Below are 15029 nucleotides of genomic sequence, written 5' to 3' on the forward strand. Positions count from 1 at the left end.
CTCCCACACATTTGAATGGAAGTTCACAAGAGGGTTCTATACTTTAACACGGCTCGTGTGTGTGTTAAAGCGGAAATACAAGCCAGTGTTTTGTTTTTTTGTGTGTGTATGTGCAATTTTTTTATATAGACTTTAAGCAGGGGGGTTTCCGGAGCAGCTCCGGGGACCCCATGCTTCCGCAGGTACTTGCATCCGAAGTATACCGTAGCAGCTCTCCTTGGCTGCCAGGGATCCACATAATGGCCGCTGTTTTAAAGATCTTGAGCCCTGCTGGCCAATAGGAAGCTGTGATGTCATCGTTGCGGCTTCCTAGTGGCCCATGTGACGCGGGAGCTTTAAACTTTAAAGCTCAGCCGGAGTGGCTGCCGGCACCTATTTTTGCGGAAATATGGGGTCCCCAGAGCTGAAATTAATGGGGTTCAGCTCCGGAAACGCCCTGCTTCAAGGCTGTAGAAAAATGTACAAAAATTGCAAAAACATTCGCCAGCTTCCATTGCTCCTTTACAGTTAGGTTATAGTGGAAACGGCCTTGCAGGTTTTTGATTTATCTTTAATTGCATGAAATCATACATAGATTGTGGAGTGTATGTATATTTGTATTGAACGCAGATTTTTTCATTGCATCCTATCAAGTATACACACGCAGCTTTAAAGAATTTGGGGAACATACGATACACTGAGGGCACCAAATGTTATTTTTAGCAAATGAATATTCCTAGGTTACATTATTATGGGAGAAATGTTACCCCACGGGTGTTCTGTTTAAAGGGTCAGTTACAGGGCACATAACAGAAGTTGAATACTGTGGCCATTTTCATTATATAAGTGAATCTTGCACAAAAAGCTGCAACTTTGTCACAATTACTAACATCTTGAGGTGGAATTATAACCAAGAAATATACTGACTTTTTTCCACTGATTGTAATTTAGCGTTTTATGGCGGGTTTTTTTTCTCTTTGTGATACAGTATTTTGCTTTAGGGTAGGTGCCAATATTGCAAATTTAGGTATGATTTAATAACACTAAAATCATATTTTAGAACTTATTCAAACTTTTTAATTTAAAAATGTCACACTAGAAAAAGTATAGCTTCTAGTTTTTGTAAAAACTGCATAGTGCATTAACTGCTCTACACATCTCTCTCCCTATATTACACATCTCTATCCTTACACTACACGTCTCTCTCCCTACACATCTCCCAAAATCATTGGTACATGTTTTCTGTACAAAAATGGGGCTAATGTTTTGAAATGCGAAGTTATAATATTCTGTTTCAACACATGATCATTATATTATTCAGTCATCTGTATTTTAATACATTGTTTTGATAGCTAATATATTCACTTCTCTTGTGTGTGTGTGTGTGTGTGTGTGTGTGTGTGTGTGTGTGTGTGTGTGTGTGCGCGCGCGCGTGCTCAGACAAGAATAATAATACATATATAGCGTTGTTGGAGAGGTAAAAGACATTAACTACATTTAGTACTGAGGAAAAGGCAATTAAAATGTTATTTTTTACATGACCGGTAGTCCTCGTTATCCAATGTTTCACTTTACAACGAATGGCATATCCAACACTTTACAATGCAATCCTAAGGGACGTATTTCGACGCCTAAATGCGTTATCCAACGCTCACCGCCACTGATTAACATAGGACTCACTTTACAACGGTTTCACTGCCCAACGCTACTTCCAGAACGTATTCTGTGGGATAACCGAGGACTGCTTTTATTTCAAAATCATACTTAATTCAACTTCAAGTTGGCTTGAAGTTTTGGCAATTTTACACATTACAAAACAATAGCTCATTTTAAATAATGTGCTTTATTTTTAATTTTTACAAACGAAAAACCTGTAGTCCCAGCTCATGCTCTAATAACTCTCTCTTTAACTGTCCTGGGGGTGTCTGTGTGTCCTGGGGGGGTGGGTGTCTGTGTGCCCTGGGAGTGTCTGTGTGTCCTGGGGGGGTGTCTGTGTGTCCTGGGGGTCTGTGTGTCCTGCTATTTTCTGTGAATATGAATCTGATCAGCAGTGACAACGTGCAGCACACACAACCAAGTGCGTGGGAGAAGGCGTGGGCTATGCAAATCAGGGATGCGCGTTTCCACTAATCACAATGAAGAAAACGCTTCGGTGCTGGCCAATGGCAGAAGCCGCCTGTGTATGGGTTTATAAAGGCTGCAGGGAGGGCGTGGCCAGTCGTCATTGCAGTTCCGGACGCCGCGGAGGGAGGACCTGCGCACAGCGCTGCGCAACATCACCGGAGGGGGCTAAACCAACACACAAATAGAAGCGGCAGGGGGCGGGTAACCGGGTATATAAGGAAAGGCCGGTGTCGCCACACAAGCACCGGTACGACGCCTCCTCCTTTCCTATAAAAGAAGAAGCCTGCGAATATCCACGAATTCACGCGAATATCCGTTTTTCTCCCTTCGCAGATTTCGCTTCAGCGATTATGTCCGGCCGCGGCAAATCCGGCGGCAAAGCCCGAGCCAAGGCCAAGTCCCGCTCTTCCCGGGCCGGCCTGCAGTTCCCCGTCGGCCGCGTCCACCGGCTGCTCCGCAAGGGCAACTACGCGGAGAGGGTGGGGGCCGGCGCCCCCGTGTACCTGGCCGCCGTGCTGGAGTACCTGTCGGCGGAGATCCTGGAGCTGGCCGGTAACGCGGCCCGGGACAACAAGAAGACCCGCATCATCCCCCGCCACCTGCAACTGGCCATCCGCAACGACGAGGAGCTCAACAAGCTGCTGGGAGGGGTGACCATCGCCCAGGGAGGGGTGCTCCCCAATATCCAGGCCGTACTGCTCCCCAAGAAGACCCAGACCTCCAAAAAATGAGCCCCAACCTCTTCTCCCTTCCTCCCCCCAAAAAAGAAAAGTAGGGGTGTTGGGGGTTCGTGGTGGTCCGTGTAATTGCTCTGTGCTGTGGGAGAATGGGGGGGACATGCAGTGGTTCTATTTGTTACAAGTGTTCCTTATCCCAGCAGCAAAGGGCTTGATAATAGAATACTTCAACAAAATCCCAGCTTTGCAGCTCCGCTCTTTGATGATGGTGTTTCATTTGTCTTTAGAAGGTGTGATGGCTGTTTGGTTTTTCTTCCCTCCTATTTATAAGTGCCGTGAAGTGTTGTGTTTTAGGGGGAGTTGGATTTGCCATAGATTTGTTATTGATACTCCACTAACTTATGAGGTTCTGCAGCAGCCCCCCTTCCAAAGTATCTTTTAATTGTGTGTGTGTGTATACACACACCTGTGTGAACAGCAGAGCATTTGCTTATAAGGGTTCCATGTAAAATGGACTTCAGGCAAAAGGTGACGTGTCCATTTTCATGTCATTTCCCAGAATCACTTGCTGCAGTGGAATCCTAGGTGATAATGGTGAAAAGCAGGGTTGCAGACCTGTCTAAGACATGTGACTGTGCTCACAATATTCTTTATTGGCTACATGTGTGTTAGGGGCAGCAGGGTGGGCTTGGTAACTCTGCCCCCCCAAATGCAAGACATTTGGGATCCCAGAAAATATACATATTCTGACAGGTTCAGGTGTAGTGTCCAAAAGCGAGTGAGTAAATACAGAACTCTAACCACGTGCCTGCAAAATCTGTGTTATCCCATCAATGGCTGAGTAATAATAGATCGGTGTTCACTGACACTTTTACTTCCGATGCTGGTGGAACTTTTGACCCTGTCAAGTTATGTCAACCCCTCTTTATTTTTATGCAGTCTTTTAATTCTCGTCCTTGTCTTCTCTCCCAGGTCTCTTGTGTAATCGAACGAAAAATCTAGGACTGGGTAATAGTTTTCTAGTGGCATGAAGCTAGGTGTGTGTAGGATGTCTCTTGGTCTTCCTTGTGTCTTTATCCTCTGTCCTTAGCACATACATCACAATGGTGCTTCACACTTCTCCTCCCTCTCTTTTGTAGTTCTTTTGACATGTATCCATTGAATTAAAACTGAAGAGTTGTTTAATTGTTTGGTGTCAGTGGGGTAGGAAATTAGTTACCTGGCAGAATAGTTAAATGTAATGAATATGAAGGCTGCAGCATGAAGGCTTTTAAATGTGATTTTATAAGGAAATGGTGATGCATTTTTTTTATTGCTGTTTTAAATTTGTCAAAATTGAAGGATTTTAAACTGAATTTTGAATATGTAATACTGGATATTGAGGTTGGTATTCCTAGGAAAATTTGGTCAGAAAAAAATAGTTTTAGTGTGGTTTTTTTTTTTATTTTTTATTATCCCCCCCCCCTCCTCCTATCTCAAACATCCATTCCAACATCATATACTTTATATTCGGGGAACTTGCATGTTGATAGTTATTCAGCAGCAATATATTGTTTAGCTTGGTCAATGCATTTCCGGGTGTCTTTAAAACTAACCATTCTAGAGAAACACAGTGGGGTTACTGAAGGAGTAATGAACTGAAGTTACTTCCGTTTCCTTAGTTTTTTTTATTAAAAAAGTAGCTTCTTTTGCACCAATGCCACAGTGAAGAACAAAGGTATTTTTTATGTTGCTGTGGTCTATTGCGACTGACTATATATTCCATTGTTTTTCTATGATCTGCATACTTACACATGCTTTTGTTTTTCTCATTGATTACGCTGGCTGCTGTGACTTCAGCCACAAAGTTGTTAATTCATTGTTTCTGGATTTTGTTTTATGGAAATGTGAACTTGGACCCAGTGCCTTCTACCAAAGGACGCAATAATCCTCACGCATGAATTGCAGAACGCTGATTACAAACTAATGTAGACAGTAGTTATTTAATGACCTGACCATGTGATTACAAGACTTTCATTTTTGCTACTGGTACAGTACCTTTTGTAATGATAACACTTATGAGCATGTTCACTGATCTCATACATATCCACATACCTGCCTTTACCCCATAATCGCATGCCATACAAGGCTTCCACTGCAGGCGGGGATTCTGGGTAATGATATGTAAATGTAAAATAGGGGGTTATTCTTGAGACTGCGATAGCGCCAATCACAGCACTCGCACGGAAATTCCCATTGACATCAAGTAATGGTTCTGGTCACTGTTATGGTGTCATTTTGGGGAGGGGGGTCACTTTAACAGGGATCCCTTTAGGTTGGCTGCTGTTTCACAGCGCTTTTAAAGTAAAGCCCGGATTACAGTGGTGCATGTAAATACGCTCATAAGTGTTCTCTTATTACAGGTATCGTGCCATACCGAATACTTCACTTCCATGTTAATATATCTACGCTCAGCCTTGCTCTGGTCCATAAGTTTCAGAATTTAAATACTATGAAATGATATTATAAAAAAACTTATTTCACAAATGAAACCACCTTGCACACTACTTTATGTAACACATTGTGATTCATTCTCAGTCTTATTAGCTTGGTCGTGCCTATAGCCTGTTCTCTGAAGAACCTGTTACGTATTTAAATGTATACTATATACCAGCGGTGGCCAACTTATTTATTATTTTTTTGACGTGTCAAGTGGGTGCACTTACGGGTGGGCCACTGTCCTACTCTCCCCTCACTCAATTCTGGCCCCACTACATTCCCTCCCCCCCCCCCCCCCCCCAAGCATTTTACCGTGGAGGTAGGCCTCTGGTCCCAAGGCAGAGCTGGGGCCCCATGTGTGGAAGTAGGGCTCAACTTCTGGGATGGCGGGCCGTTCTAAATGTCGTGGCGGGCCGTTCCAAATGTCGTGGCGGGCCGTTCCAAATGTCGTGGCGGGCCGTTCCAAATGTCGTGGCGGGCCGTTCCAAATGTCGTGGCGGGCCGTTCCAAATGTCGTGGCGGGCCGTTCCTAATGTCGTGGCGGGCCGTTCCTAATGTCGTGGCGGGCCGTTCCAAATGTCGTGGCGGGCCGTTCCAAATGTCGTGGCGGGCCGTTCCAAATGTCGTGGCGGGCCGTTCCAAATGTCGTGGCGGGCCGTTCCAAATGTCGTGGCGGGCCACCCCTGCTATACAACACTGTTTTCACACATTGACTAAAGTAGATATGTGGTTTTTAAATGTGACTGTGCTGCAGTGTGCATCCCTTCACTCTCGGACGGGCAAGCAACGCATTGCAAACATTCATTCAACTATTTTGACCAACTGCAAAAAGAAATGATGGCTCAAGTTTGACACCTGTTTTACGCTCCAATCGGTATTTACATGGCCCTAACTGCACTTTCATGTTATAGTGGCTGTTTTTAGAGTATTGACCAGTGATTGTTGCAGTTTAGCTACAAATCCTGGCTTTAAATCCGTACCCTTTATTTATTTTTGAATAGTCAAATATGGGATAATAATGCCCTTTAGTTTCTTTCTGTACACGGACGTTTGCAGATTGTATGTTTATGACGCGTGGTTTCTCAATGCTTAGTTGAACACAAAGGTGGATACTTTTTCTGTTTCTTTCAAATGGGTTAATATCTACTTTTTATTTTCTTAGCTGCACTTTAATTGACATTACTGTTTTGTACACTATTCCTTTATACCTATACTGGTTTGTTTTCATTTACCATTTTTTTTTAATATTTCTTAATAAATTCTCTGTTTAAAACGTGTAAGTTTCTGACTTCTCCGGTGGTGAATGTTTCATTTTGTCATTACTGGAAGAAAAAAAATCAGTGCATTTAAATCCAAGCATGCTGTGTTTTTACATAGGATCCCCATTAATTTCAGGGCTGGGGGCACCCTGCTTCCTATTGGCCCAACAGGAACTTTAAAAAGTGGCCATTAGGTGCACCCCTGCTAGCGAGCTGATACTCCCATACAGAGGTAAGTATCTCTGAAAGCAGGTGGTCCCTGCAGCTGAAAATAATGGGGTTTAGCTCCAGAGCCTATGTATAAAGGAAAAGTACGTGTGGATTACTGCTTTTTAACATACATTTGTCTACAATTAGCAGGAGTACAGCAGTGGAAGCGGTTTTGCTCACTACTGTAAATCCAATGCTGCCTTAATATTTTGTCGCTGCGCCAATCCAATTCGCCTAAATCCTTTACACACTGGGTGATGGTTCCATGTTTTTTTTTCCCCACTTCTGATCCCATGTAATTTCGAAATACATAAATGGCAGTATGTAGCCCACACAAGAAAGGACATGCACATTTCAAAACAATGTGGTTTTTATTCAAACCTCGGTACAAAAATTAAATCTGAGCGTCTGATACTTTATATGATTACATGCAACAGCATTGTAAGTACTCTTTCGTAGTACGGAAAATATATGTTTGCGCTTTACAAATATACAACAAGAAGAAGAATTGTTATTAACCTGCTACAGCTACTACACACAGCTGTGGGCACATGCTCATGCAGCAGTCACGTGCCCTCATGCAGTTTCAAAGCAAAACAACTACAAGCAGGGGAGGACCGGGAAAGCAGGACCCCCCTTCTATAGGGGAGGAAAGGTCCCTTCTATAGGGGGGGGGGGGAGAGGTTTAGTTTAAATGCTTCTTACATAAAACTTTCAGAACATCCAAGGCACACGTCTCATTTGTGTCAAATGCCGCAACGGTGATCACAGGAAGGGAAAAAAAAGTGATTTTAAGTTTTGATCTGGTAAGAGAACTATTGTTAACTCCTCCTGTGCCAGTCCCCTCAGCAACACACACAAGTCCTTGCTGCAGGCAGGCAGCCCCCCCTCCCCTCCGCCTCTTTACGCCTTCTTGGATTTGGGCAGTTTGGGCACGCTGGGCTTGGCGCTCTTCTTCACCTTCTTGCCCCCTCCGCTCGCCCCTTTCTTGTGGCTCTTGCCCTTGGCGGCGGTGCTGCTGCTCCTCTTCTTCTTGGGCGTCTCTTTCTTGGCTTTGGCTTTCTTGTCGCTGCTCTTCTTCTTCGGGCTGCTGCTGCTGGCGCTGGCCGCCCTCTTGGGCGGGGGGCTCCTCTTCCGGCCCAGACCCTCCTCCAGCTTCTTCTTGTTCAGCCGGAACGAGCCGTTGGCCCCGATGCCCTTGACCTGCAGCAGGGTGTCGTTCTGCACCAGCGCCTTGATGGAGTACTTGAGGTAGGTGCGGCCGTTCTGCTGGTCGAACCAGGCGACCTTCTTGGCCTCGCTGTAGATCTTGGCCAGGGACGAGCCGTTCCTCTCCCCGAGCTTGCGGATCGTGTCCACCACCAGCTGGCTGTACCTGCCCGGCTGGTTCTTCTTCTTCTTGGCCGCAGCGGATTTCTTGTCCGGGGTAGCCGGGGCGACCTCTTGCTGCCGTAGCGCCATGGTGCTGGGGGGTTGGGTCGCTGGGTTCTCCGGGGGGTCGGTGGGTTCTCCGGGGGTCGCTCTCTCCGGCTAGCTGCCGCAGACTGATCCAGCGCGGCCGTCACTGCTTGGTTTTTATAGCCGTAGTGCGGACCACGTTGAGAACTACAACAGCTTCCAGCAGCCTGCTTGCAACCAAACTTGTGTTTCTTCCAGCACCTTTCCACCGGGTTATTCCAAAAACCCAAACACCTCGGAACCGGGACACGGGTGCATCGGGAGCCGACGAGGGTCACCCGCAGACGGGCATCAAAATCCGGGCTCGTTGCTTAACAAACACCCGGAAAATATCCAAATGAGTCCGCCCACCCCATAGGGTCAGAGCAGCCAAGGGAGGGAGGTGGGCAGTTTGGGGGCAAATAATGCAACATGGGTGGGGTTTGCAAGGGGTGGCTGTCCTCCCCCATGAAATGTGACATTGTGACGGTGTCACTTGCAGTTTGGTCAGCTCTCCCCGCCGGGGGGGTTGCAAAATACACCAGGTTTCATTTGTTGCAAGTAACACAGAGCTGCCCCCCACGTGATCTGCGGGGAGCTGGAGGGTGTGAGGGGTGGTGGGGTGGGCACAGAATTAGTGGGTTGACCTGGTCTGCAAAGGGTAACCTTGCACACATATATACCACCTTTGCTAATTGGATATATGTGCAACATGTTGAATCATTGGTCTTGCATTTGATTGCATTTGCTGTTCTCAGCATGCAGAACAAATACTCAGAATAAATGGAGATGATGCAGAAAAAGTGGCATTTACGAAATATATGTGTCTATCATAATATCCAGTACACCGTGGGAATAAGAGGCAGGACAGGCTGGACACGTATACAATGCCTTCTTTCTGCCATAAAGAAGGGTGGGTAATGCGAGGGAGAACCTACACTGAAATACACTGTATTTGTCTTTGTGATAAAAGCACAGGGAGCAATAAGGATTTAATGTTATTTTTCCAATGACTTAAAGTGAGGTTCAGTTCCCGGCAGGGGTTGGCTGGCAAACTTTAGCCCTGGGGGCAATTCAAACAAACTGGATATCCAATATACACAGATACATGCACCATACACAAACGCACACACCATAGACATACAAACGTACAATAAACACACACACCATATACATATGTACAGACATACCACACACACACACACACACACACACAAACACAAACACAAACACAAACACACACACACACTACCCAATCACAGGTGCCAAGCACCACACCTTGGGGAGAGTAGATAAGTAATGTTTAGAAAGTAATAGTATAGCCCCCCTCCCCTATTTATTATGTTGCAGATAGGGACAGTAAGTACCCTTTAAGTTAGGATCCCCAAAATAAGGAATGGAGTCCTGCATAGTTAAGGAAAAGGAATTCGGCACGCCACAGAGGGACTGAGGAAAGAGAGCTCCCCCCGCTAACATTCCTCAGCCTGTATAGAAGTGGCAGTCCCCAAACAGGCCAAAGGTATTTGGGTCAAGCAAGAAAGACCCACCAGAATTCCGCATAAGGGTCCAGAGTAATCGGATTAATACAGATGATGGTTCCGAAGCACACTTACTCAGAGCAACTAAGGCTGAGTCCCCGCTGGCGCTGAACGCTGAGCGGACGGCGCTTGGCGCGGTTACTTGCATATATATATATATATATATATATGCAAGTTCCAGCTCATGCGATGCACGCGCTGGCACACGCTCGGCACTTTTGTAAATAAATTTACCTGCTTGCTCAAATAGGCCACAATTGCGCCCCCCGCCACCCCCGTCCTCCCCCCCCCCCCCGCCACCCCCGTCCTCCCCCCCGCGCGCGTCCGCAAGTTGCAGGACACCCAGCACTCATGCTCTAAGCGTGAGCACGCTCAGCGCTAGCGGGGACTCAGCCTAAGGCTGCGTCCATAGAAGGACAAGCCGTGCTGAGCCGTGCGGACGCTCCGCGCTGAGCCCCGGCATCCTTAATGAGGATGTCTTTAGGGGGGCTCACGCGAGCGTCCGCAGGTGTGCTGAGGCGCTGGATTTTTCAGCCGACAGCAAAGCTGTTTTTCAGCGCGCTGTCGGCTGAAAACATCCAAGCAGCGCGAAGCAGCCGTGACATCGGCGCCGTGACGTTGACGTCAGTGCGTCGCGGGCGATTGGCCCAGCGACGTCACTGCCCCGCCTCCCACCACCTCCCCCCGCCTCCCGATTGCGCCCGCTGGCTCGCCTGCATGTGCATGAAATCGCACAGCTTCAGCAGGCGAGCGTCAGCACTGCTCCCCCCCTCTATGGCCCCAGCCTAAGTCAAAGTACCTTAATTTGACTGTTAAGACTGGGCACTGATGAAAGAGCTGTATTCATGTATGTCTTATGAAACCCAGTACAACATTGTTAATATGTATGAGCGGTCCCTGTCCACGAGGACACGAATAAATGACAGTTGTACTACAAAAGTTCCTGGCGCCCATTATTCTACAACCTTACTACCAGTATGGAAAACAAAGAACAGAGCCTGCGCTCCTACCAATTTGGGCTAAAATATACTAGTGACCTGTTTACATTTAGAACCTAAGTCTGTGTGACAGAGGAGTCATTTGGTTGCATCTTTTGATCAAAACATGATTCAAGGTAACCTCCGTTTAGCAGGTACCCACACTGAATGTATGTAATTTCTTATTGTCCAGTGGGCTAAACTTTGTGAAATATGTAAAAGTGCCATGAAGGGGTTAAAAAAATGAAGCAGATGCTTTTGTGATTTAGTGCAATTAAAAGCTGGCCGGAGCCAGTATCAGAGTTCCCTTATAAAGGTGAACTGTGGGTGCACAAATACCCAAGTGTGAATTATTAAAACTTACACATATCTCTTCTTTCTGTCAGCCATAGGCACTCACATACTCTTCCGAAGGGGGGAGCGCGTAATATGTACAGTCTCTTCCCCCCCCCCCCCTGTTGCATGGTGGGAAGAAAAGGGGGGGGGGGGCACGCAGGCAGAAGGGAGGGGAAGCAGAATCCGACCGGGACAGGGAGGCATTGCGCATCCTAGCGCTGCAGGTGAGGGGACCCCGCAGGGGGTGGGGTTAGGTGGGAAGAGTAGGGAGCCCGGCCCCAGCGGTCATGAGCCCCGTCACTGAGGGGCTCCAAGCTGCCTTCTGCCTTGAAGAAAAAAAAATATATATATATGTAACCCTGTTTCCCCTACCCAATCTCACATAGGGTCTCCTAAGGGAAATAGCTTTCTGGTTACATCGCTCTTGTTGGTGCATACCTGCTGTTAACAGGGGGCCCCGGGTCTCCTGCAGTGACATGGGAGATAACAGGACAGGCTTCTGGGGTTGTGTCACGGTGAGATTATGGCAGGCTGTATAGTTACACATAAATATATATAACAGATGACATATATTTATAACTGGGTCTAAACTGAACGAGTCTTAGATATAATAAAGTATATTTATTCCTTTGGATAGGTGAACACACAAATAATACAGTAACAAACAAGAAGTACACTTACTTTGGGGTTGGGGAATGAGAAGTATATAGCATAGCAATCCTCTCGCAATCAAGCAGCATTCAGATGATATCAGAAGAACAAAGGTTAAGGGTGGACAATGGTTTATATACCTTTTGTGCCCTATCCTTAACATTGAGTACCGTGGATTGGTTTTCAATTACCTCTAGCCACTAGTTAACGTGGGAACACTTATTGACACATGCCCCCCTGTTAGTTGGTACATGCGCAGTAGAGCTCTGGGTCTCATTTCTATAACCCCTCCTCTACCTCAGGAATGCCAGTTAGTCTGCCAGTTTGGAGTCCTGGCAGGATATTCTTTGTAGTGAGGTGTGAAATGGAACACTTGAAGACTGCTCTGGTTTTGAGTAATCTCCGCCCTCATGCAAACAGTGGAGGTGACAAAATCCTTTGAAACATACTTTAGTCCTAGACATTGGGTCGCCTTTCTGGCCATATGCTACCCTGGTATGCAAAGGAATTTCCTCTGGGTTTTACCCATACCTTGAAACATAGTATGATAGATAAAACATGAACATATCAAAATATCCGGTTCCGTTAGGTCCAGCAGGTCCAAACTTCCCAGTTCTCAATGCCGGAACTGGGACACCCTATGGTCCAATTTGCGACTTGCTACGACCTTCGGGACCGGAGATACACAAATACACTTATAACCGTTTTACATTTTAATACACACATCTCTGCTATAAATTAAATCACGGTTTTCACTAAATCCCCATTGAAAACAACGGGCTTCGCCGCCATAGACTTTCAATGGCAAACCGTCGCCATTGGCGGCTATGGGAATCCCCGCCATAGACTTTCAACGGGGCGACGCCGTCATTGAAGTGAATGGGAGTCTTCTGCCGTAGCCGGTCAATGGGGTTTGGCCGCCATTGGAGTCTATGGGAAAAGTCCCGAACTTTCAAGGGGGTCCATACTCCGTCGGGTTGGTACAAGAGGGTCAAGGATGGTTCTGCAGCGATGCCGGAGCAGTGGCTACAGATACCCCAAACCCTGACTCTCTGGGCCCTCCGGAACCGGAGCTATGGAATACCAAAATTCAGCTTTTGACACTTAGCCGTTTTCCTGAGCCAGTTCTGCCGCCGCCATTGGAACCTATGGCGCAGCCCGCTCTTATTGGTTTGACCCTTATCGGGGGTCCAGGATACGGGGACCCGGTTGTGGTCGAGTGGGGGGAGGTCTAGGAACTAGGGACAGAAAGAATTTTATTTCTAGGGCCCCTAGAACTGTTTATTCCCACGCCACTTGTCGTTGAACTTGACTTGTTAGTGATCAAAGCTCTCCTATTGAAAATGTATCCGCTTTGCGGTTAAGCGGTTTGGACGGCAGCCAACTCGTTCCTGGAAAGCTCTCTCGAGGATTTCTCCATTGAAGTCAATGAGCCCATTGACTTTCAATGGGAAACCGCCGCTCTCCCTCTCGGACGCCATCTGCTGGTCTTCTCAGGAACAGGACTCAACAGCAAGATTCGCCATTGAAAGACATGGAGTCCCAATGGCGGCCTATGGGAGCCTGCAAAATGTGCCTGAAAAGGTGGGAAAGTTACACAAAGGGCTATAATCACTATACAACTATTAACCCTTGTGCTCCCGGATGGATCCCAGTGTGTGTGTGATGCAGACACTGCTTAACCAGATGTTACAATAAAACAGAGGGAACAGGGGAATACACATTTACATGTCATAACGGGTAAAATCACAGTCCTGGACCTCAGCCCAGTTAACCCCTTGTCTCCCTGCTGAGGTCAGGGGATGGCCAAATGGGGTGTAACCCCTTTAATACCGGGCCACCCCCTTTCTCCCTCTACACCTCCCCTTCTTAATGGGTGACCTGTGGCCCACTGGCCCTAACAGGGAGTGGGGCACCGCTGGCACCATTAATGAACTCAGTCTCAGAGGGATAGTCCTGGTGTGAAAGTCCATCAGCATTGCTGTTTTCACTGCCCTTTTTGTGTTGAATGGTAAATTCAAATTCTTGCAAAGCCAAGCTCCATCTCAGCAACTTGGCATTTTCCCCTGATACCCTCTGTAGCCAACTCAGGGGATTGTGGTCTGTGATGACTGTAAAAGCCCTCCCATATACATAGGGCTGGAGCTTCTTGAGTGCCCACACAATGGCCAGGCACTCCTCAATGGTGGCATATGCCACTTCCCTGGGGAGCAGTTTTCGACTTAGATACACCACAGGGTGCTCTTTGCCATCGTCCCCCACCTGGCTCAACACAGCCCCCACACCAAAGTCTGAGGCATCAGTCTGTGTAAGAAAATGCTTGGTATAGTCTGGGGCAGCCAGTATAGGGGCTCCAGCAAGCGCAGTTTTCAGGGCCTGGAAACCAGTTTCACAGGCAGGAGTCCAGGTAATAAGCACAGGCAGTTGCTTCTTAGTCAGATCAGTCAGGGGTTTGGCCACGGCGCTGTACTGTGGGACAAATTTCCTATAGTACTCTGCGGTGCCCAAAAATGCCATGACCTGTTTCTTGTTTTTTGGAACAGGCCACTCAACTATGGCTTCTACCTTGGCTGGCTCTGGTTTGAGATGCCCTCCACCCACCCTGTGCCCTAAGTACAGGACTTCTGCCATCCCTACCATACACTTAGTGGGTTTTAAGGTAAGCCCAGCCTCCCTGATCCTACTCAGCACCGCAGACACATGTCCTATGTGGGATTCCCAGGAATTACTAAAGACAGCAATGTCATCTAAATAAGCCCTGGCATAGCTCTGCATCCCTTCCGGTAACCTATTGACCAGGCGTTGAAAGGTAGCCGGGGAATTCTTCATCCCAAATGGCATCACCAAAAACTCATAGAGGCCACTTGGAGTGATGAATGCTGACTTCTCCCTAGCCTCCAGGGTCAGTGGGATTTGCCAATAGCCTTTGCTCAAATCCATGGTGGTCAGATACTTTGCCCCCGCGAGTTCATCTAGTAACTCATCCATGCGGGGCATGGGGTAAGAATCTGACACCGTCCCAGCGTTGAGCAACCGGTAGTCCACACAAAACCTGGTGGTCTTGTCCTTCTTAGGAACTAGGACTACTGGACTTGCCCAAGGGCTCTGGGACGGAGTAATTACCCCTAGGGTCAGCATCTCCTCAATCTCTCTCTCCATACTGGTCTTGACCTCTGCTGACACTCTATAAGCGTGCTTATGCAGAGGCTGCAGGTCCCCTGTGTGGACTGGGTGTTTAGTGAGATGTGTGGTCCCTGGCATGTCAGTGAAGAGGGCGCTAAACTGAGCTAGCATGTCCCTGGCTTCTCTCTTCTGCCTAGCACTCAACTGTGCCCCTATCTCTACCTGCTCTACAGTGTTTCC

General features: G+C 47.3%; 2 protein-coding genes across 2 annotated transcripts; one reads left to right on the forward strand and one right to left on the reverse strand.

Annotated features, from left to right (window-relative positions):
• The first annotated feature begins 2213 nt into the window (after positions 1-2213).
• On the forward strand, positions 2214-6533 carry LOC142468231 (histone H2A type 2-B-like). The gene is made up of 2 exons (XM_075574542.1): positions 2214-2350; positions 2437-6533. Exon 2 carries the CDS (start codon positions 2454-2456, stop codon positions 2832-2834), a length of 381 nt encoding a protein of 126 aa, XP_075430657.1. The 5' UTR covers positions 2214-2350; positions 2437-2453; the 3' UTR covers positions 2835-6533.
• A 546-nt stretch (positions 6534-7079) lies between these two features.
• Positions 7080-8313, reverse strand: LOC142468230 (histone H1.10-like). The gene has a single exon (XM_075574541.1). It carries the CDS (start codon positions 8186-8188, stop codon positions 7631-7633), a length of 558 nt encoding a protein of 185 aa, XP_075430656.1. The 5' UTR covers positions 8189-8313; the 3' UTR covers positions 7080-7630.
• Positions 8314-15029: the final 6716 nt, after the last annotated feature.

This window comes from Ascaphus truei, chromosome 17 (genome assembly GCF_040206685.1).
Source record: "Ascaphus truei isolate aAscTru1 chromosome 17, aAscTru1.hap1, whole genome shotgun sequence".
Lineage (NCBI taxonomy): Eukaryota > Metazoa > Chordata > Amphibia > Anura > Ascaphidae > Ascaphus > Ascaphus truei.